The sequence below is a fragment of the Mauremys reevesii genome, linkage group 8 (genome assembly GCF_016161935.1).
Source record: "Mauremys reevesii isolate NIE-2019 linkage group 8, ASM1616193v1, whole genome shotgun sequence".
In the NCBI taxonomy this organism is placed as follows: Eukaryota; Metazoa; Chordata; order Testudines; family Geoemydidae; genus Mauremys; species Mauremys reevesii.
Window position 1 is genome coordinate 375,176 of NC_052630.1, and position 24,301 is coordinate 399,476.

General features: G+C 44.8%; 1 protein-coding gene across 5 annotated transcripts in view; it reads right to left on the reverse strand.

The window, feature by feature from the left end:
- Window positions 1-24,301, reverse strand: part of KDM3B (lysine demethylase 3B) — a 111,389-nt gene that overhangs the window by 38,913 nt on the left and 48,175 nt on the right. For all 5 annotated transcript variants that reach the window (XM_039485822.1, XM_039485819.1, XM_039485820.1 and 2 more), the window contains 7 exons: window positions 18,638-18,762; window positions 17,003-17,074; window positions 15,484-16,062; window positions 10,434-11,682; window positions 9,441-9,642; window positions 5,124-5,338; window positions 300-452 (listed from right to left, as the gene is read on the reverse strand). In XM_039485822.1, the coding sequence (XP_039341756.1) occupies window positions 300-452; window positions 5,124-5,338; window positions 9,441-9,642; window positions 10,434-11,682; window positions 15,484-16,062; window positions 17,003-17,074; window positions 18,638-18,762 (2,595 nt within the window). The remainder of the gene's footprint in view (window positions 1-299; window positions 453-5,123; window positions 5,339-9,440; window positions 9,643-10,433; window positions 11,683-15,483; window positions 16,063-17,002; window positions 17,075-18,637; window positions 18,763-24,301) is intronic.

Sequence of the window (24,301 nt, forward strand, 5' to 3'; positions counted from 1 at the left end):
GACAGGTACCACTAAGGGAAAACCTTTCAACGAATGTGCACGCAGTGCATGCACACCTACTTGGAATCAACATGAGCAAGCACTCGAAGAACAGGGAAGATAGGATGGCAGCAGGGGCGTACAGGGCAGAACAGAACAGAAAAAAAATCTTCATTCTGCACCTCCCCCACTCTGTCAAACCCCTCCAACCTCTCACACCAGTACTCCCTAACTCACCCTTAAAAACTCAGCTATTTCTCACAAGTTTTTTACCTGGAAACTAGCCAGTTAAAAGGGGTGTGGACAAATCCGGTACTCACCGCTACGTGGACGGTTCTTCCTCAGCCGATAACAGTCCAGACAGACTCCAAAACCACATTTGCGACAAACCCAATGAATATTGAAGAGGGTTGTCTCACATACATCGCACATCTCCCTCACACCACGGACAGCTCGCTTCCAGGCTACTTTCTCTACAAAGAAAAGGAGGAACATTTCACGAATGAACACTTGGATAATGGATTGCACAGCCCAGTGCGTAGCCCCACATGCTATCTTGAAGCACAAGACAGTCTACACTAGAGTAGGTCTCAATGCAAAAGCTATCTGGGAGTACTGAAGGAGACCTGTGGGCAGCAATACCCCTATATCACCACAGGAACGGAGCTTCTCCTTGCGCTGGCAGAGCTGGATCATAGAATCTAGCATAGCTCTGTCTGTCAGCCAAGCTAGGCCCTGCTGGGTGGGGGAAGTGGCATGTCCCTTCCCCTGAAGATCCTGGTGCTCTTCTGGGATGGGGGCTGCACAACGGGGCCACCCCCTAAAGATAGCAGGATGGAAGGATACAAGCCTTCACATTAGAGCAGGGGTATGTGAGTGGACTGGGCAGCATATCAAAGGCAATGCACGGGGGCAGAGACTTGGGGGGGTGGGGGAGGGGAGGAGAGCCACCAGACAGCAACACATTTGTTTCATGTTTGGGTGGTTTGTAATTTTTTTTGGTAGGAGGCGGGGGAGGGAGACGGCACTGGCCAAGGGTGGGTGAGCTAAGGGTGTTCCAGGAATCTTATCCACTGACTGGGACCTCACTGGTTAGGCAACAATTTATCTAATGGGACAAGAGGCGGCAGTAGTTTCACTCTCTTCACTGTCGCTAGTGAAAGCGGAGGCAGGAAAATCCAGGGAAGGGTGAAGAGTTGATCTGAGAGAGTCAGCTAGGTATTAACAAAATGAGTACTTCACCAGTACTTCAGTCTTTTGTTTATGTGGCTGGAAGGCAAGAGTTCTACCTGCTGCACATGTTGAAGGATAAAGTTGGCTATCAGCATGTGTAGCAGCTCCGATTTGCTGCCCTTCCCTTTCAAGTAGGGGAAAGGCAGCCAATTGGTGGAGATTTCTCCACAGACTAGAGGTGTCTATAAGGAAAAGCCATAGAATTAGCATGTCTGGGGGGGGGTGCGCATACAGAACCAGTGGATGGGTGACTAAAGAATGAACTGTATCTGGGGAGTACATACAATAGGCATAAGGTGGGCATGGGTGTAAAACTACTAATATGTATCAAAATTCAGGAGCATTTATCTGAATTAATGTAAATATAAACTAAAACCTGTAGGATTACAATTTGTAAATGTTGGTAGGTGTGTCAAATAACTTTGTTCCAATTTTGAAAAAAAAGGCAAACTATTTAAATCTAGGTAACAATTTTTCAGCTGGATGTTGTAAATATGTAAAAAAAGTTACAAAGTGAGAGAGAACCCACTGGTTTTAACTCTTAAACAGAGAATATATTTAATTACAAAAATATTGTTTCCCTCTTTTACATACTCAATTTCTTGAAATTTTTTCTTTAAACAGGAAGGCTCTCTATTCATGGTTTCTACCAAAAGGTAAAGCTGATTTTGTAAGTGTGAAGAAAATTTTGAACCATTTGAGTTAAGGAAAGTTACACTTTCTTTCTTAGGTTTCAGAGTGGTAGCTGGGTTAGTCTTTATCAGCAAAAAGAACGAGGAATACTTGTGGCACCTTGGAGACTAACAAATTTATTTGGGCATAAACTTCTGTAGGCTAAAACCCACTTCATTGGATGCATGCAGTGTAAAATACAGTAGGAAGATCTATATACACAGAGAACATGAAAAAAATGGGTGTTGCCATACCAGCTATAATGAGACTAATCAATTAAGGTGGGCTATTATCAGCAGGAGAAAAAGAACTTTTGTAGTGATAATCAGGATGGCCCATTTCCAAGGTGTGAGTAACAGTAGGAGAAAAATTAGCATGGGGAAATAGTTTTATTTTGTGTAATGACCCATGCACTCCGTCTTTATTCAAGCCTAATTTAATGGTGTCCACCTGGCAAATTAATTCCAATTCAGCAGTTTCTCATTGGAGTCTGTTTTTGAAGTTTTTTTTGTGGGAGTATTATGACTTTTAGGTCTGTAATTGAATGACCAGGGAGGTTCAAGTGTTCTCAGACTGGTTTTTGAATGTTATAATTGTTAAAGTCTGATGTGTGTCCATTTATTCTTTTGCGTAGAGACTGTCCGGTTTGGCCAACGTACATGGCAGAGGGGCATTGCTGGCACATGATGGTAGATGTGCAGGTGAACGAGCCTCTGATAGTGTGGCTGATGTGATTAGGTCCTATGATGGTGTCCCTTGAATACATATGTGACAGAGTTGGCAACGGGCTTTGTTGCAATGATAGGTTCGTGTTTTTGTTGCGTGGTGTGTGGTTGCTGGTGAGTATTTGCTTCAGGTTGGGGGGCTGTCTGTAAGCGAGGACTGGCCTGTCTCCCAAGATCTGAGAGAGTGAGGGATCGTCCTTCATTTTTATGGCTGACTTAGAACAACGCTTCCTCAGCTCTCATCCCCTAACGCCCCTACTCTACTTGCGCTACATGATGACATCTTCATCATCTGGACCCATAATCAGCTCAGCTTTTTCTTGGGGCATTAGAGGAGGCAAGATGGGGTGAGATGAGGGCTGTACTATGTTAGGATGGTGCAAAGGAGTGAATTTTGGTTGTACAGGCAGTCTGCAGTGGATTCAAGAAGTTCAGCCATTAAGAAATCACAATAAATAGTATATGCATCCATGATCAGTGGCTCAAAGTCTTACTCTATCCCAAAGTAGAGCTGCTTATGTGAACAGTAGATTAGATTACATTCATTTCCATTTTCTCAGGGTCTTGGGTCAGTCAGTTGCTGAAGGAAAATAATTTTTGCATTTCCTTGTTTAATATAGAATTAACAGTTTCTGGCAAACTTATTTGTTCTTTCACAGGACAAACTGCTCTGACGGAAGAGGGAACTCCCTGAAGATGGTCTCAGTTTCTCTCACACTCTAGAGGAAGAAACACAACCTCCTCTTTGGAAGAAGGAAAGCCGAAGTGTTACAACGGGGATCAAATTTTATTCCTTCAGTCTAGGGCTGTCAATTAATTGCAGTTAACTCACGTGATTAACTCAAAAAAAAGTAAGCAGGATTAAAAAAATTAATCGCGATTGATCAGTTTTAATTGCACTGTTAAACAATAGATTACCAATTGAAATTTAATATTTTGATGATTTTCTACATTTTCATGTATACTGTATTCTGCGTTGTAATTGAAATCAAAGTGTATATTAATTATTACAAATTTGCACTATAAAAATGATAAACAAAAGAAATTGTCTGAGGTGAATTGAAAAATACTATTACTGTAGTGCAATCTCTGTCGTGAAAGTGCAACTTATATAAATGTAGGGGTTTCTTTGTTGTGGGTTTGTTTTTTTTTAAACCACATAATTGCACCCAAAAACAAAAAACAATGTAAAACTTCAGAGCCTACAAGTCCACTCAATCCTACTAGGTTTTCAGCCAATTGCTAAGACAAATAAGTTTGTTTACATTTACATGAGAGAATTCTGCCTTTTTCTTACTTGCAACGTCACCAGAAAGTGAGAACAGGTATTTGCATGGCACTTTCGTAGCCGGCATTGCAAGGTATTTACATGCCAGATATGCTAAATATTCTTATGGCCCTTCATGCTTCAGCCACCATTCCAGAGGACATGCTTCCATGCTGATGGTGCTTGTTAAAAAAAATAATGCATTAATTAAATTCGTGACTGTACTCCTTCAGGGAGAATTGTATGCCTCCTGGTGTTTTACCTTATTCTGCCATATATTTCATGTTACAGCAGTCTCGGATGGTGATCCAGCACATTTGGTTTTAAGATCACTTTCACGGCAGATTTCACAAAACGCAAACAAGGTACCAATGTGAGATTTCTAAAGATAGCTCAGCACTCGACCCAAGGTTTAAGAATCTGAAGTGCCTTCCAAAATCTGAGGGGGATGAGGTGTAGAGCATACTTTCAGAAGTCTTAAAAGAGCAATACTCCAATGCAGAAATTACAGAATCCGAACCACCGAAAAAGAAAATGAACCTTCTGCTGGTGGCATCTGACCCAGATAACGAAAATGAACATTCGTCAGTCCACACTGCTTTGGACCGTTATCGAGCAGAACCCGTGACAGCAGAATGCATGTCCCCTGGAATGGTGATTGAAGCACAAAGAGACATATGAATCTTTAGCACATCTGGCATGTAAATATCTTGTGACACCGGCTACAAAAGTGGCATGAGCATGCCTGCTCTCACTTTCAGGTGACATTGTAAACAAGAAGCGGTCATTATCTTCTGCAAATATAAAAAAAACTTGCTTGTCTGAACGACTGGCTGAACAAGAAGTAGGCCTGAGGGGACTTGGCAGGCTCTAAAATTTTACATTGTTTTATTTTTGAATGCAGCTTTTTGTACATAATTCTACAGTTGTAAGTTCAACTTTCATGATAAAGAGATTGCACTACAGTACTTATATTAGGTGAATTGAAAAATACTATTTAATTTTTTTTACAGTGCAAACACTTGTAATCAAAAATAAATATGAAGACCGCACTGTACACGTATTCTGTTTTGTAATTGAAATCAATATATTTGAAAATGTAGAAAACATCTCAAAATATTTAAATAAATGGTATTCTATTGTTTAATCATGTTTAATTTTTTTTAAAATCGCTTGATAGCCCTGCTTCAGTCCCATTCCACTGTACTGTACAGACATTACAAAAAGGAGTAAAACCAACAACTTACGGTGTGGCTCCACCATCATCATTGCCTCCTTCTCAGACATAACAAGTTGGCAGAACTGGTCCCCAACATTGGCCAGGATATATTTAGAGGTCTCCAGGTCAATACCCTCTGCAGGGGAAGATGACGGAATCCACAGGCTCATGGCATCAGGGTCACTCTGCTGGGGATTTAAGAATCCCTCCACTCGTAGGATACCTTTCCGAGTAAATATCAGTCTGAAACAAAACAGTATAAGCTAGTGAACAAGGAGCACAATGGTTGCTATCTACCTTCTGCAGCCATCCACGTCACAACATGCACACAGAGAGGAGAAGAAAGGTTTCCTCTACATCTATACTCTTCAACCAGTACAATTCATATCTATATCCGGAAAGGCATAGTAGGTTACGTGAAGGCAATGGCAGTAGACAGCTAATAGGAAACGGATCCATCCCTTACAAGCAAGCGGTGATGGGGAGCTCTACATAAGGAAAATGATTTAGGTTTGGGAAACAACAGTACTGAAAAGTGTCACAGGACCACGGTGATAAAAGTCATCTGGAGTTATCTGGTCTGGTAGGTGACAGTATCTAAAGTCCTGTGCACTGTTCTCCATTCTGACTCTTAGCACAAGTTATTTCCTAGATTCTGAAAAAATACTGGGGGGGGGGGAACAGACAGACAGACAGAATACAGAGCCTTTCCCTACTAACTCAAAGTCAGCCTACACTGTTAGGCCCAGATTTTTAAAGGTATTTAGAGGTGCTGCTGCACTTAGCGTTACAATGCCTAACTGATTTAGAAGCCTAAGTCATTTTCTAACAGGATTTAGGCATATCAATAGGATTTCAGCTCCTAAATCCCTTTAAAAAAAAAGAGACAGACTTCAGCATTGCAATGCTGGGTGTAGCTATGCCTAAATACCTTTAAAAATGTGGTCCCCACCAGGGACAAAGTTGATGTAACTTGACAACTGTTTCAACGGCTGACATGTTAGAACTAATCTCAGCCTGGTTTATACTGGACATGCAAAATACCCACCATACATGCCACCAGTCTCAGCAGAAACCAATGCCAGTTGTCAAAGGAAGAACAACTCTTTAGTCACAGAGGAAGCCTCCTAGATCAAAGTTGATGTACATCTGGTGGGGGCACCACAACATATCAGGGAAGCTTGCACTTCTGCTGTACTCTCTATTCTAAGAGGAGAACTTATTTCTCCAGAGTGGTCAATCAAACTCCTCACCCCAGTACTAATTTAGCTTTAAAACCAATGAAGGGAGAGACATAAAGCACCGCCTCTCCCCCAACCATCTTTTCAACAAAACACAAAATAAAATGGTTACTAACTTTCTGTAACTGTTGTTCTTCGAGATAGAGTCATGGAATCGTAGGACTGGAAAGAACCTTGAGAGGTCTAGTCCGGTCCTCTGCACTCATGGCAGGAATAAATATTATCTAGACCATCCCTGACAGATGTTTGTCTAACCTGCTCTTAAAAATCTCTAATGGAGATTCATCAACTTCCCTAGGCACTTTTATTCCAGTGCTTAACCACCCTAATAGGAAGTTTTTCCTAATGTCAAACCTAAACCACCCTTGCTGCAATACAAGTCCATTGCTTCTTTTCCTATCCTCAGATGTTCAAGAGGACAATTTGTCTCTCTCCTTCTTGTAACAACCTTTTATGTATGTTATGTCCTCTCTCAGTCTTCTCTTCTCCATACTAAGCAAACCCATTTTTTTCCAATCTTCCCTCATAGGTCACGTTTTCTCAACCTTTAATAATTTTTGTTGCTCTTCTCTGGACTCTCTCTAATTTGTCCACATCTTTCCTGAAATGTGGCACCCAGAACTGGACACAATACTCCAGTTGAGGCCTTATCAGCATGTAGTAGAGCAGAAGAATTACTTGTCACGTCTTGCTTACAAAACTCGTGCTAATACATCCCAGAATGATGTTTTTGCCCCCCCCTTTTTTTTTTTGGCAACAATGTTACACCGTTGGCTCATATTTAGCTTGTGATCCAGGATGACTAAAACATAGCCTTAGTCATGGATATTTTTAGTAAAAGTCATGGACAGGTCACAGACAGTAAACAAAAATTCTTGGCCTGTAACCTGTCCATGACTTGTACTATGTACCCCTGACTAAATGGGAGGTGCCTGGGGGTGCTACTGGTGCTTGGGGTGGAGTGAAGGGGGTCAGCGACCCTGAACCTCCGCTGGTGCTGGGGGGGTGGAGAGGGTTGGTGGGGTGGCAGGGCTGGCAGGCTCCCTACTGGCTCTGCGCCTCCCTGGAAATGGGAACATCCCCCTCCCTCAGCTCCTAGGTGGAGGTATGGCCAAGCAGCTCTGCATGCTGCCTCCACCCTGAGCACCAGCTCCACAGCTCCCATTGGCTGGGAACCAGAGCTGCCTGGCCACGCCTCTGCCTAGGAGGTGAGGGATGTCGCCCACCAAGAGCATGGCTTTGGATATCTGATCCGACAGTCTGGAATTGGGTCTGCGAAAGGAAAGCTCTGGCTTCGGTTGAGTCGAGCACTACCCCAAGTAAACACTATTCTCTGAACTGCAACAAAGAGTTGACTTTTGCTCATTTATCAATAGACCCAGAGCTCAGAAGGTGACCGAATGGGAGAGCAGTGAATTGGTAGTGGCATTGGTTTACAATAAACCTGAGAAATCTTCTGTGGCCACAGACGACACAAATGTGAAAGTAGGCATCCTTTAAATCGAGGAAGGTGTACCAGTACCCTGGACCCAGGGAAGGAATGATGGAGGCCCAGGAGACCATGCAGAACCTCAGTTTCTTGAGATATCTATTGAGGTGCCACAGGTCCGAAATGGGCCAAAGCTCCCCTTGTCCTTTGTGATCAGGAAATATTGGGAGTAAAACCCCTTCCTCTCAAGTCTTGAGGAACCTTCTCCATGGCCCCCATCCACAGGAGGGATTGCAACTCCTTGGCAAGGAGTTGCTCATGAGAAGGGTCCCTGAAGAGGGACAGGGATGGCGGGTAGAGTGGATGGCAGTCATGCTTGTCCTTGTTCTGCACTGTCGGTTCTCTTTTTGTGCTTCATCCTTGGCACTGGAGATGAACAGTGCTGGGCAGAGTACAGTGCCAGAGAAGCCCTTCACAGTGAGGCCAAAGTGCTTGGTGTCGAATTAAAGCAGCTTGGCTCCGAGGCCGGTCCAAGTGCGGCTTCCATTAGGATAGCCTTCAGTCTTATTCCTCTATTTTTTTTGTGTGGCGTCCAAAAGTTCTGACAAATATGGCACTTGTCCCTCACATGAGTTTCTCTCAAGCACCTCAAGCAGCTAGAGTGTGGGTCGCTCATGGGCATAGGTTTGCTGCAGGAGGCGCACGGTTTGAAGCCTTGCTCCAGGGTGAAAAGAGTCCCTCAACAATAGGGATTATCTATTTACACTAACGCTAACTACAATATCTATATGCACTAAAACTGTACTTAAACTATGAACCAGAGGCCAAAAACCACTGAAAAGAAGTCTTGCCAAAGCAAGAGGGGTCGTTCCAGCAACCATCACTGGCAGTAAGAAGGAACTGAGAGGGTGCATGGCTGGCAGCACCTCTTATACCGGCACATGAGCATGCGGCACCAGAGGGTGCTAGAGCCGGCCTGAAGGAAAAAACTCGGACAATGGTGTATGTGGAATGTACGTGAGCCAGTACTCAAAGATGATGATTTTGTAGTAGAATACTGTGCATTGGAGTCACTGCTTTTTATTTCTCTAAAAATTAGCTGTTTATCTTTCTCCAAACCATGCAAGCACGCAGTCAGTAGGGCCTGGTTAAGGAGATCAAGAGTTACAACCCATTAAGGAATTGGGCAAATGGTTGGTGTACCATGGAGAGAGAGACAGCTACTCTTAAGGTCAGTTACAAATTTTCTCCAACATTAGCTTTGAACTGGGAACATTCAATTAGTTGTTAGCTAGGCTAAAAATACTCTGTCCCAAACTCTCTTTAAAGAAAGATGGAAAAGAATAGTTATTTCAGTACAGGACCTTACTATCCAGCAGTGAAATTTTACTGATATTTGGAAGCAAATTCAGTCTCCTGGGACCTGGCATGAAGCCATCCAGTTAGTGTCATATAGCTGTAGCTTTAGAGTTAGCTGAAGGGGGATAACAGCAATGGCAGCTGTTCTCCTTGCAGGACAAGGATAGAACTCTAGCCAGGTGACAGTTTTTCAGAATGGTCAAAACCTTCATTAGGATGCCCAGGTAAGTTAAAAAGTCCAAGAACAAAATACTTAGCATGTCACAAGTTTGAAGTGCTGCAAAACCATTATATATGAAGCAGAGAGATTCAGCACCTCCGAAAATGGAAGAAGCGACAGGCCACAGTTGAGTCATCCTGCTCCTGCTCCTTAAACTTGCGATACCGCTCCAGACGACACTCCCGACACTTGTGCAGATGAGGGGCTACATTGATACAAGATCCATCCTGGAGGAAAGGCTCTCCTGACTGCTTCAGCTTCCTCACCTTACTCATGTCTTTCAGCACAGACTGGTCAACTGTATGAAAGGGGAAAAGTGAGAACCCAGTCAGTCAAACTACAACAGCAATGGACAACTCCAAGAAGCATATTTTCCAAGATCCTCTCTGAAAAATGCATTCCTTCCAGAGTAATTAACCCAGGGTTACCCCTTGCACAGCAGACTGCTCCCCCTAGTTTTGATAGAAACTTTTGCCTACAATAGGCTCCCCAAACATGCCACACCACTTCAGTGATGGACATTTTAGAAAGAAATAATGCAGAATGTGAAAAACAATTTGGCTGAATAATGTTGTATACACTCAAAATGCTGAAAAACTAGCAAAATGCATCTCCAAGCAATTCCAACCCTTTACTCTTCTCACCTCCAACATGGCATAGAGTCCACCAAATTGGCAAGACCAAGGATGTATACAATCCAGTCCTCTGCCTCAGAGCACTGGATAGTACCATATGCTTCAAATGAAAGTGTAAAACTGCCTTAATAGACGGAACAACATGCCAATGGGAAAGTCTGTTAATGGTTAACTTTAATTCTGAAGCATGCCCCTTAACTGTGCCCGGAACTTTCTTAGCTTGTCCATTTCTCCCTAGTGAATGTACCCACAGATATTCTTACATCAAACATCACATCCTTTAAAAACTCCAAGCTTTTTTTCTCTACTAATATTTTGTGCCTGTATTAGTAATGCGGGTTTATACCAGGGTGAAAAATCACAAGGTTTGCCATACAGAAAAAGTGCAGTGCAAAAAACAGTATCCCATCCCTTCATGTTCTCGCGTATTCCTGCTCTGCCCTGAACCCTTCACCTTTCAGGGGGGCTGTGCGAGGCCGGCCCTTTGGGGCCTGCTTCCCTTTCCCTTTCCCCAGCAGCAGTTCAGCATTCCGCTCTCCACTGGGGCCAAGCTTGCCAATCAGATGCTCTGGGATTCCCTTTAGACAAGCCTTGGCCTGTAGCTGCTCCTCAGAATCACTCAAGTCTGACAGGTCACTGTTGGTACTAGAATCTGAGTCCTGTCTGGATGTCATGCTCCGCTCGTCTAGAGAGAACCTTTTCACAGCTTCAAAGGGGGCTTTATTCTCCTGTGCAAACTCTGCCTGTGAAGAGAAAAAGCCAGGTGGATGCCTGCCAAACACATTAGAAAAAGTTTTCAGGAGAGGATTGTCTTGCTGCCCAGGCCCAACAGATGGCTTTTCTTCTGTTGGGCTGGAGGAAAGCGTGGGCATCTCAATAGGCTGTGTCAGGCTGCCAGTGGGTGAGCTGGAACGGCCATTCCCCACAGTGGATGGGCTCTGAACACCAGCAACAGCAGCTGAACTAGGAGCATTAGAAACCATCTTGGAGGAATCTGTTGTTATAAACAAGGCTTTCTTCTTAGCTAGAGAAGAGGAGTCTGTTGAGGTGTGTGATTCTGGCCAGCTAGAGGTAGCCTTTAGACCCATAGCTGAAGGGGATATAGATACGGTCTGAGATGAAGATGCAAAGCTGCTGAAAGGACTGAGTTCTGCTTTCTCAGCAAATGCCAGGAAAGGATTGGAGGGCTCTTCTCGGGACAGTTTTGGGGGCTGTAAAAATAGATTTTCATGATTATCTGCAGGTCGAGTATTCAAGAGGCTTCGTGAAAAGGCTGGAGTGAGGGTGGGCATAGACTCCAAGGGCAGCTTCCGGTCCACAGAACTGCCAGATGGGGCTGCGGGTTTAGTGTCTGCTGCAAGAAGAGATTTACTTTTACAGATCCCAGAGCCCAGACTGTCTGCACTCTGCTTGAATGAGTCCCGACTAGAGGGCTCTTCAGCCAAACTCTCTGAGATGACCGTGAAATAGTTACTGGAGGGCAGATTCTGGGACATGCACTGAAAAAATAAGTTCTTTGACAGATCAGAGTCTTTCTGAGTCTCTTGCCCAGTGCTACAACCAAATGGAAACCCAACAGGCTTGTTTGCTGGAGACAATACTCCATTTGATTGGCTTCTTCCATCATCAAATGCCAAAGACTGGGATGCAGTTGGGAGAGAGGCTCCAAATCCAGAAGAGGTCAGAAGTGAATTTCGGGAATTCTGAAACAAAATTGAAGAGAGTTAACTAACAAAATGATTTCCTCTAAAAAGATGATTGAGTGGCTAAAACCAGCAGAACTTTGCCCATTGCTACTAATTACACAATCACATCCTTCACATGCTTCTCACATACCTGCCATGGGAAGTCACAGCAGAAATCATTACTTGCACCAATGCAGCTTTCTCTAAACTTAAAATTTAGGAATGTCTACCAAAGTAATACAGAAAAGGAATTTCCCTCCGCCACCACCCCCACAGCTGTAACTTCCCAGCTCATGGCAATTACAAATTAAGGGTCGAAAGGCCAATCAAGTTTTATTGTCTTGTCACACTATGGAACACAGAACTGATATATGAATGGTCTACCTAATCTGGAATCTTATCTCCAAGAACAGCCAATGCTAGATATTTCAGAGGAAAACCTGAAATCACCATAATGAACCCAGATGAGAAATATCTCCTCATGGTACAATATTGCACCTAGCCCTCAGATTGTCATCCATTTATGTGTTTCAATACAAGAATGTATAGTCTCTGTAATTCTATCCTAACTAATGTAACTAGAGTGTCTGAGTCTTAAGAATCACTTTTTACCCAATATCTTGGGATAGTAATGGTCTTAGACTATGTATTATGGAACAGGTATTTGTCATCAGGTTAAACTCATCTTTAATCTTCACTAATTTTTTTATGCATTATGGGAAAGCAAGTACTCAAGTTGGCCTTTACTATGCTTTTTTCAAGTCGTCTTATTCTTTTTTCAGAGTTACATAACCTTTTAATTGTCTTCCATTGTCTGAGAAACAGCATCTTCCTAACAAGAACCACACTTAAAAAACAGCATGCTTATCCCCACCTCATATTAGATAATTCAGTTCATCTCCAACCCAATGGAGGATCATTCCTTACAACACTTTGACCTATTTATTTTTTATTTTTTAAGTCCCAAGCACTGAGGTTTCCACCACTTCCCTAGGGAGGCTATTCCACAGCCTGATTCCTCCCATTGTTAAGAAACTTTTCCTGACCATTAGCCTAGATCAGGCGTGGGCAAACTTTTTGGGCTGAGGGCCACATCTGGGTGGGGAAACTGTATGCAGTGCCGGGGCAAAGAGTTGGGGTGCGGGAGGGGGTGCAGTGGGCAGGAAGGGGCTCAGGGCAAGGGATTGGGGCAGAGGAGAGGTGTAGGGTCTATGAGGGGGCTCAGGGAAGGGGATTGGGGCGCAGGAGGGGTGCAGAGTGCAGGAGAGGGCTCAGGGCAGGGGGTTAGGGTACACAGAGATGGAGAGTGCAGCAGGGAGCTCAGGGCAGGGGGTTGGAGTGCAGGAGGGGTGCGAGGTGCAGGCAGGGGGCTTGGGGCAGGGAGTTGGTGGGCGGGGGGCAGGAGGGGTTTGGGCTCCAACCTGGCATCGCTTACCTAAAGCGGCTCCGGGGTGGCAGCGGCACGCACTGGGGCCAGGGCAGGTTCCCTGAATCCCTGCCCTGGCCCCATGCTGTGCCACTCCAGGAAGCGCTGCGGCCCCTGGGAGAGGGGAAGGCAGAGGGCTCCACATGCGCTGCCCTTGCCACGCCTCCAGGTACCTCCCCCAAAACTCCAATTGACCGCGGTTCCCCGCACAGAGCCCTCTGCCTCCTCCTCCCCCCCGGCCTGGGGGCCGCAGGGACGTGGCGCTGGCTGCTTCCGAGAGAGGCGCGGGGCCCGTGGCACCACAGGGGGCAATTTTGCGGGCTGGATCCAAAGCCTTGAGGGGCCAGATCTGGCACGCGGGCCGTAGTTTGTCCTGGCCTAGATTCTCTCTTTTCCACCTTATTACTCCTACTTATAGCCCCACTTTCACATTTTTTACCTTTCACATAACACAGGAGTCAGGGGTCACCCAATGAAATTAACAGGCAGCAGGTTTAAAATAAACATAAGGAAATATGTCTCACAATGCACAGTCAACCTGCAGAACTCATTGCCAGGAGAGGTTGTGAAGACCAAAAGTATAATTGGGTTAAAAAAATAATTCATAAGTTCATGGAGAATAGGTCCATCGATGACCATTGGCCAAGATGGTCAGGGACGCAACCCCATGTTCTGGGTGTCCTTAACCCTCTGACCGCCAGAAGCTGGGACTGGAGGACAGGGGAGAGATCACTCAAACCACCTGTTCTGTTCATTGCTTCTGAAGCATTTGGCACTGGCCACTGTTGGAAGACAGGATACTGGGCTAGATGGGCCATTGGTCTGACTCATCGGGGCCATTCTTATGTACCACATTTGTTTTTTATACCCTTCATATATTTATAGGCTTCTATAACTAACAGGTTCTTCTACTTCACACATCGTGATATCCAAGTTCCTTTGTTCCATCACTCAATCAAGCTATACATATTTAGATCAAGATTTTCTTATGAGTCAGTCCCTGGATCCTCATGATCATTTTTGTTTTCTTTTCTGAACTCCCCATTTGACAATCTTGCCATAAACAATGTACCCAGAACTGCATGCAGTGTCCAGGTGCAGGTACCCCAGAGCCATATAAAGTGGAACAGTTGCCTCTCTGCTTCATAACACCTCTGCATACGCAGCCTAATAGCCCATAAACTTTTTTTTGTAGACTCATCACACTACAAACCTATGTTTAATTTGCTGACCATGATCAACCTTGCCAGAAGATGTTGCGAAGGCCAAGACTAGAACAGGGTTAAAAAAAAAAAAGAAAAAACTAGATAAATTCATGGAGGATAGGTCCATCAATGGTTATTAACCAGGATGGGCAGGGATGGTGCCCCTAGCCTCTGTTTGCCAAAAGCTGGGAATGGGCAACAGGGGATGAATCACTTGATGATAACCTGTTCTGTTCATTCCCGCTGGGGCATCTGGCATTGGCCACTGTCATAAGACAGGATACTGGGCTAGATGGACCTTTGGTCTGACCCTGTATGCCATTCTTATGTTCTTATTTTATCTGCAAAGTCTACTTTATTAGTTTCTCTTGGGTTGGATTTTCATTTTTAAAGGCTACATAAAATCTTCTGCCTTGTTATTTAACCAGTTTCCCTCCAGCTTTTTACTTTTTTCTTCTGTAACTAAAAGCATCTTCAAGCAGTCTCCAATGCATTTTTATGTCTTTCAGTTTAACTTTTGACCTTCGGGCAGATTCTAACAATAGTTTGTCAGAGTACATTACCTAATAGCAAGATATGCTCTTAAATAGTATCTTCCATGTGAGAATATCAAACTTAATTACATTAAATATAGTAGTTTGTATTAAGGTAACTTGAAGGTTGCACAATTTAAAAAAAGGTTCCAATAGCAGCAGTTAAGATTACAAAAGTTAAAGGTTCAATCAGCACAATTCACTGACACACTGCATTTTACATAGTTATTAATTGTATCTAATAAAGACAGTTTCACATGCAACAAGGACAAAGAAGGAAGACAGAAATGAGCCAAGTTCATGCTGCTACCAAAACACTGTCAGAAAATGCAAAAAGTTTGTTCTATCAGCTTTAAGCTGACTTTGTGGTGGGGCAGAAAAACTGTCCATGGGAGCATCTCTACCGGTAAGTGGCAAAAAAAGAGGAAATGAGAGGGACTGAAACTTTACCTCCACAGGGACTGAACATACCACATGTCAGAGGGGGAGAAGCTGGAGGGAGTGGAGAGGGAGATGCCCCAAAACTGTAAAGATTTTAGAGTTCCTGTAGACACAGACCCAAGGGTGGGAACTTATTACAATAAGTGACTTTAGAGAATATATATCCAAAGTTTTCTAGTTGTACTTTGAATCTTCTAGGCTGCAGGCAACTCACCTCTCCCTGAGCTTGTGACCAGCCTGTTTTCTGTTTCTCTTGTCCAGTAACTGCTGACATGCCAGTGTCAGAGATCCTCACAGTTGTTGGTGTCAAAGCAGCTGTAGTAACAGCTGCTGGAGAAGCCCCCATGCTTTGGCCAACCTGTTCCAGTGATTTTCCTGTCTCTTTACATCCAGCTCCAACCAGCAGTGCTTGACTAGCAGCTGAAGAAAAAGGAGTGAAGGGTACAGGCGTGTCACCAACCACTGGCTCATCCTGCACCACCAAAGTTCGGCCATTCTCTTTGGTGTAAGTGGCAAAGCGAATATTGCGATTAATCTGAGGAACAAAAGGAGGCAGCTGCTTGGCCCTTGCATCCAGCCCTGTTTCACTCCCAGTGCCTCCTTTCCAAGGAGGCCTGCTTGCCTCACCTCCATCACTCCCATTACTATCCACTTCACCCCTCTCTTTTAGCTTCTTTGTTACAGGATCACATCCAGAGTCTGAAGCATTTTTCCTCCTTCGTCCATCCTTTCCTTCCATACTCTCTCTCTTCTTTTTCCCTTTCGAAGATTTAGCTGCTTTTAGGCCCCCTCCCTAGAATAAATAAAATTATGTAATCACTATAGGCAAAGAGTCATCCAGCCTGTCAGGCCAGAACCAAAAGGTCCACTCTCTTCCCATCTCTTAAAGGAAAATAGTTCATTTGTTAGAATAATGGATTTGTTACACTACATTAAACTCAGAAATAGTTACTTTAGACAGATACTGCAATGGAAATTTTTTATATAAAATTGCATGTATGCACACCTGCCTTTTTGCATTAGAACAGGGTCCTCCATAGCAAACAGTTTCATTCACTTATTAACGGAGCTAGGTTTCCATATGGTGGTACATCAGCACAATGGGAAATTCCAGTTAGTGGGTTATCATCTTGAAGTAAAACTGAATTTTTAAATGATTTATATACCGATAGTGATAAATTCCAGGGATATAAATCGTTTTCCTTTAAGGCAAAACTTCCAGTCCAACACAGCTGGCAACTCTGCCAGCATCCTCTAGGAGGCGGCCTGTCCTTCAATCCACAGAAATAATAGCCCCAAATTTCAGAAAAGGATTGTAGTTAGGAGGGGAGATAGCAGATTGCTGTAGCAAGGGAGGAGAGGAGGCATTTCCTGAAACCAGAGGCAGTGATCACCAGGACAGCCTCCTTCACAGTGCAACCCCTTAGAATGAAGCAAGACAACCCTTAGATGCCAATAGTCCACTCTTCTCTCCAGTAAGAGTAATTCCAAACTCATTAAACTCACAGCAAGCCTGTGTTGAAAGAAAATGGACTTTTAAAGGAAGCCAAGTGGATAATCCAACTATTTTATTGTCCACAAAAGACATAGGAAACCCTCCTCTCAGCTCCCATGGACTTCTCAAATGCTCTCAGTGAACAGAACTCCTCTTCAAGTTGTTTCCTCACAAATGATCGCGGGATACTTTCTAAAGCTCTTGATTAAACATGCAGAGATATGACACAATACAGTACCTCATTTGGTGGAACAGAACTGTCCATCACTACATGAACCAGTCGGGGATCCACTGACTTTATCTCACCAGTCTGATTTTTATGAGGTGGGCAGCAAAAAAACAAGGAAGAAAGAAAAAAATATTCAGTCAAATTACCAGCTAAGAGATAACAATGAACATAAGACAGCGTACAGCCCCTTTCTTCCCTCACTCGCCTCCTTCTCTCTGTTCTCACTTGTCAACATCTCTGCTTTCACTATACTCTTTGAACTGTTTCACTACCCTTTCTCAACTTCTCTAACCTTCAAACATGGGTCCTACTCTGTTCTCATTTTTCTGTCTCCATTCATTGAGCACCTCTGGAGACAGTTCTGCCACTAAAGTCTGGTCTACACTGGGGGAGGCGGGATCGAGCTAAATTACGCAACTTCAGCTACTGGTGGATACTGGAGTCAACCAGAGAGCGCTCAGCGGTCGATTTATCACGTCTAGACTAGACACGATAAATTGACCCCCGCTGGATCGATTGTTGCCCATTGATCCAGCAGGTAATGTAGACAAGCCTTAAGTCCCCTTCTTCCACTTTAAATTCATTCCCTTCCAATTTTGTCGTCTTCTTCTAAACTGGCAAGGAAACTTGTCAGTTGATGTCACTCATTCTCTATTAGCTTCCCCCACAAAAAGGAAGATGAGAGACCAGTCAATAATTAGCAATATCAATGTCAGATGATTGTTTCTTGAGCCAAATGATCACTTCCTTACTTAAGAATGTCACCTTGCTCTCCCACATGGAAACAATTAAAAATCTCTTCTAACAACAGACTCCTTGTCTCTCCAGTAGAGCTCATCAACCAGGAGATACATGAATCGGATTCAGACGGAGTGGCCTGAAACGCCTCCTGCAAGTCATACTGGCTAAAATTCAAGCAAAGAAAATTCTGTTCCTGTCCAGAACTAGCTCTGCCTCCAAACAATCCAAAAAGTTCACTCTGAATACAAATGATCTTATCATGGATGATTAAAAAAAAAAAAAAAACTCTTCACAACAAAGAATACATAACCGTCAGTGCTGTAGACAGTTATGATTCATCATGCTACCCACCACTTGGGTCTGCTGATTGGAAGTTTGTGGAAGCAAATAACTGCTACCTGGATTCCTGTTCATCCAAGACTACACATCAAAAAGGTGGGTTCAGACTGAGATTTTGACCCTTAGAACCTAGCAATCCTCCTTCATGCTTCACCTGCTTCAGGCAATGTGTATACAAAGGTGACATAAGGAAGAAGCCAAGAAAGATGGCATTTGGTGGCCATAATATGACAATCATGGAACAATAACCTTCTGCTTGTCTACCAATATCCTCTCCTCCTTCTCACCTACTTCCTACAATACAATTTTCCTACAATATTTTTGTCCTCGCCAAGCATCTCTCTACATCCTCCTCTAACTGAATTGTGCATTGTATATTTTGTAATATAAGACCTGTGGGGTAAGAAAAGTGACCTGTCCATGAAGTACCATGTGATTACACATCTTTAGGAGACACTAGCCAACAGACAACGAAATTCAAATTTTGTGGAGAATGGTATGTTCACCAAGCGATGCAGGGAACTCATGTTTTAGAAGCCCAAACGAAGTGCTTCAGGCCTTCACCTCAGTCACGGACACTTCCATAAGACGAGTGATGGAGTCTTGACAGGTCACAACACCACAGAGCCAGCTATTTTCATCCTCTGGTTGGTACACCTTAACTCTTTGGCCTTGGACACTGTAGGGACCTGAAAAAGAGAGCCAGATCAACTGCGTATACCTGCAGACAAATTATTTGCACTTTACCATTAAGGGTGCATAATACAGACAGTAATGTGTGCCAAGTTAGGGCTGAAAGCACTCATCTCCTGGTGCAAGGAAACAGATTACCAAGTTTTATTACAGCTTTTGCTCACAGCAAATACATCATCTAGCACAGTTCTGTTGAAAAATGTGGTTAAAATAGCATTGTGAGGCTCACGTTTGTGTCAATAATTAGGTCAAATTTGATCAATTTGCAAGTAAAATTATGTTTTGAGAAGATCTGAAAAACCCAGCCTTACAGACTCAAGCTAGAACCTGAAACAAGGCAACTGACTCCCTCCTAAATACTCTTTTCCCCCCCGTCATCTACAAGTGAATAAATTAGAAAAAAAATCCAGACATACACACATCATGAGTAACCATGTGACTTTACTGTGAACTCCTTGTGAAATCCCACTGAGTTTATAAGGAGAGGTTCCTCACCCTGTGCAGCAACTGGAGTTCTTCCAAGTGTGTGCCCCTGTGAGTGATCCACTTCAGGTGCCATGTACCCTATGTACCTTGGATTAGAGACTTTTGGTTGCCAAGTTCATTCAGCCTGTACACGTGCCTTACACATTCTCGTGCCTCACACGAAGGCTATATAGTGTTGCTCCACTATGTGCCCACAAAGTTGAAGTAGAGGGGAAGGAGGGCACATAGTGGAGCACCTGTAGGGACGGGGACACACACACACACACTTGCCTCAAAGAACTCCAGTTACTTACAGGGTGAGTAATCTCTCCTTCAAGTAGTGTCCCTGTGGGTGCTCCACTTCAGGTGACTAACAAGCAGCAGCCTCAGCAGGAGTAGGGGGCTTTGGAGTAGTTCAATGCTGTAGATAGCACTGCAGACTCAAAAGCAGCAGCTGAAGTTGAATCATGGATTACTTTGAAAAAGTGTGTACAGAAGTGCAAGTGGAGCCCTGCAGATCTCACTGATGGAAACTTTCTGGGAAAATGTCACTAAGGTAGAGCGATCCCTTTGTTGAATGGTTAATATCCCAACAGAAGGTTGAATATCATTAGATTGATAACAAGGAATGATGTATCCAGCTAACCACCTAAAGAGTCTTTGAATGGAAACTGTAGATTCCTTAGAGCTGTCAGCAATTGACAGTCTGGGAGATTTTCAAAAGGATTTAGTCCTGTCCAGGTAAAAGGCTAACGCCCTTTTTGACATCAAGCGTATGTAGTATAGTGTCCTCCTTAGTCAGATGTGATTTAGGGAAGAAAATTGAGAAATGAATAACCTGATTAATATGGAATTCAGATGAAACCTTACGTAAGAATTAGGGGTGTAGGCATAGCAAAACCTTATCTTTGATAAATACTGTGAAGAGAGGGTGTGCCATTTGGGTTCCTATCTCTCCCACTCTTGGAGCAGATGTAATGTCTACCAAGAAGGCAATCTCCACAGATAACTTCAGTAGAGAACAAATTGCCATTGGTTTAAAGGAAGGTCTCATAAGGCATTGGAGAACAGAATTAAGATCTCAAGCTGAGATAGGATGCTTGATTTAAGGGAAAGTTTCCCTACTCTGATAAATCTCACTATGATACGACAGGTAAATACTGAGAAACCTTTGACGGGAGAATGAAAAGCTGTTATAGCTGCCAAGTGAACTCTGATAGGGCTCATAGATAGCCCCATCTTCTTCAGTTCCAGGAGGGAGTCCAGAATATTTGACAGTGAGGAAGAAACAGGTGAAAGATGTCACAGATCACACCAACAGTTGAATCTCTTCCATTTCTGAAAGTAGATATTGCAACTAGACTCATGTCTACTGTTTAACAGTACCTCCACAGAACAGGTCATTTCTATCTTTGAAAACCATCAATGAGCCATGCTAAGATATGACAAACTCTCAGGCTGGGGTGAAGGAAAGGAGATAGGAAATGGTCAGGAGGCACATTGCTTGACAAACTGCCAGCAGTATGAGGTAAGGAAACCATGTCTGTCTCAGCCATTTTGGGACTATCAGTATGACCCTGGTCTTGTCCTGTCTTACCTTGTTCACCACCTTCAATAGTAAAGTTGTTGGGGAGGGGAAAACATATAGCAGTCCTGATGCCCAACATAAGAGAAAGGCATTCCCCAGGAGTGGTGGCCCAGTACCCCTCTCAAACAGAACTGAGCGCACATTTGTTCTTGGCCATGGCAAAGAGGTCCACCTCTGGGAGACCCCAAATCTGAAATATGTGATCGAGAGGCCAAGCATCCAGCTCCCATTTGTAATCCTGGGAGAAATGTCTTCTGAGAGGGTCTGCACTGGTGTCCTGAATGCCAGGAAAGTATACTGCAGACACATGGTTACGACTGTCTATGCACCAATTCCATAGTCTTACAGTTTTGCCATAAACGGAAGGTGATCTCTCTTCTCAATTGACATAAAACATGTAGGCCACATCATCTGTCATGATCTTGATGCACCTGCTCCTAATCAATGGCAGAAAACAGAGACAGGCATTTCTAACTGCTCTGAGTTCCAGCAGCTTGATGTGTAGAGTGGCCTTGTTGGGAGAAAACCAGCCCAAATAGGGTGAGTGTCCAGGTGCGCTCCTCAAACTGTTGTTACTTTGTTACTGTAACTGCTAGGAGTGGCTGGGTAAACTGGACACCAGCATGGACATTGTGGAAGTCTTTCCCCCAATCAAGGGAGTCCTTTCCCAAAAAAACATAAAAATGGCCATATTGGGTCAGACCAATGGTCCGTCTAGTCCAGTATCCTGTTTTCCGACAGTGGCCAATGCCAAGTGCTTCAGCCCATTCCCAGCTTCTGGTAAACAGAGGCTAGGGGCACTTACAGAGAGAACAAACGCCTGTCTATGCTGTGCTTGTTTGGAAGCCAGATGGTTCTGAGCCACCCCTCTGAGCCACCCCTGTAGGGAACGAAGATGCAACCTTGGATGGCTTACTATGAAGGTGCAAAGCTGCCATAAGAACATAAGAATGGCCATACCGGGTCAGACCAAAGGTCCATCTAGCCCAGTATCCTGTCTACCAACAGTGGCCAATGCCAGGTGCCCCAGAGGGAGTGAACCTAACAGATAATGTCAAGTGATCTCTCTCCTGCCATCCATCTCCACCCTCTGACAAACAGAGGCTAGGGACACCATTCCTTACTTAACCCCCATTAATTTATCCAGTTCTTTTTTAAAAACTGTTTAGTCCTAGCCTTCACAACCTCCTCAGGCAAGGAGTTCCACAAGTTGACTGTGCGCTGTGTGAAGAACTTCCTTTTATTTGTTTTAAACCTGCTGCCCATTAATTTCATTTGGTGACCTCTAGTTCTTGTATTATGGGAATAAGTAAATAACTTTTCCTTATCTACTTGCTCCACATCACTCATGATTTTATATACCTCTATCATATCCCCCCTTAGTCTCCTCTTTTCCAAGTTGAAAAGTCCTAGCCTCTTTAATCTCTCCTCATATGGGACCTGTTCCAAACCCCTAATCATTTTAGTTGCCCTTCTCTGAACCTTTTCTAGTGCCAGTATATCTTTTTTGAGATGAGGAGACCACATCTGTATGCAGTATTCCAGATGTGGGCGTACCATTGATTTATATAAGGGCAATAATATCTTCTTATTCTCTATCCCAGGCCTGCCCGCGGCGCCTCACTGTGCGGCCCGCAGGGGGATTCTGAATCCCCCGCACACGGCGCTTTGCGGGCAGCCCAGAGCCCTTTGAATCCCAGCTGCGGCAGGGAATCAAAGGGCTCTGCGCTGCCCGCAGCCGCGGGGAGCGGACAGCTCTTTAAATCCCGGCTCGCGGCCGCTGATTGCCCCCTCCATGGACCCCTGCCCTAACTGCCCCCCAGGACCCCCACCCCCATCTAACACCACTGGTCCTTGTCCCCGATACCCCTCTCCCAGGACCCCACCCCCTATCTAAATGCTGCTGCTCCTTGTCCCCCGATTGCCCCCTTCCGAGACCCCTGCCCCAACTGCCCCTTGGGACCCCAGCCCCTATCAAAGCTTCCCTTCTCCTTGTCCCCAACTGCCCTCTCCTGAGATCCCCCCAACTTCCCCTCAGGACCTTACTCCCTACCTGTCCCCTGATGAACCCCTGAGACTCCCATGCCTATCCAACTGCTGCCTGTCCCCTGACTGCCCCCCCGAACCTCCTACCCCTTCTCCAACCCCCAGCCCTCTTACCGTGCCACTCAGACCAGCGTGTCTGGCTCCATGCAGCTCCAGACACGTTGCTGCCATGCTCCCCCGCAGAGCCCACAGCCCCCCCCACCCCACACACACCCAGCACCTGCCTTCCAGATTTGAACACCTCACAATTCAGGAGTGCTCAAGCTCAGTTTGGGCAGCTGTTACTTCATTTCTCCCAAATCAAATATACTGATCCACTGTAACTTGCTGTAGAAAAAGTAGGATAAAATTGAGCAAGAAATGCTTATTAGGACTGGAATTGCTATTTTCAACAGCCACTGCCTTTTTTTGTTTGTTTAAAAGGAAGACAGTGATATTGCATTGGCAAATTCCCCATAGAAAGAAAGAGTGGAACAAAAGAATAATAAAGGCACTTCATCTTTTCCTCATTTATGGAGGACAGTTATAATATGCATCCAGATATCCTCCAATCACACAAGCTGAAAATTGTTCCACTTTACTGCAGCTCTGTAACCATATGGGAACCAATCCTGTCTGTGTTTTGTACACATCCAAAATTCCTGCTGAATGACGCACCCTGGGAGCGAGTTACCAGTGACCCAGGGCTGGGGGGGCACTGGTGGGAGGGAGCCCAGGGCTGGGGCAGCAGCGGGGTGGGGGGAGGGCACTGGTGGGGAGGAAAGGGGGAAGCCCAGCACTGGGGCGGCAGGGGGTGTGGGTGGGGGGAGAGCCCAGGACTGGGGCAGCAGGAGGGTACAGGGGGGAGCCCAGGGCTGGGACGGGGGGCAGCCAAATTTTTTTTGCTTGGGGCAGCAAAAAACCTAGAGCCGGCCCTGCTGGGTTTCCCCCAGCCGCCGGAGCCCCGGGCCCTTTAATTTGCCCCTGAGGGCTCCCAGCCACCTCTTCAGCTGGGAGCCCCTGGTTGATTTAAAATCAAGTATCACCTCCCCACCCCCAACCTTCCTTTTTGGCCCACAGCTGTTTTAGTGGGGTGGCGCTGGGGAAAGAGGGTTTGTTTCTGCAGGGCTGGGCGGTGCTGGGGCGGGGTGTTTCCACAGGGCCGGGAGGTGCTGGGGGGGGCGTGTTTCCGCGGGGCCGGCAGGTTTCGGCCCTCAGATGTTTTCTTTGGAGGAATGTGGCCCTCACTGCTTTACGAGTTGTGTAGGCCTGCTCTATCCCCTTTTTAATGATTCCTAACATCCTGTTTGCTTTTTTGACCGCCTCTGCACACTGCGTGGACTTCTTCAGAGAACTATCCACAATGACTCCAAGATCTTTTTCCTGATTCGTTGTAGCTAAATTAGCCCCCATCATATTGTATGTATAGTTGGGGTTATTTTTTCCAATGTGCATTA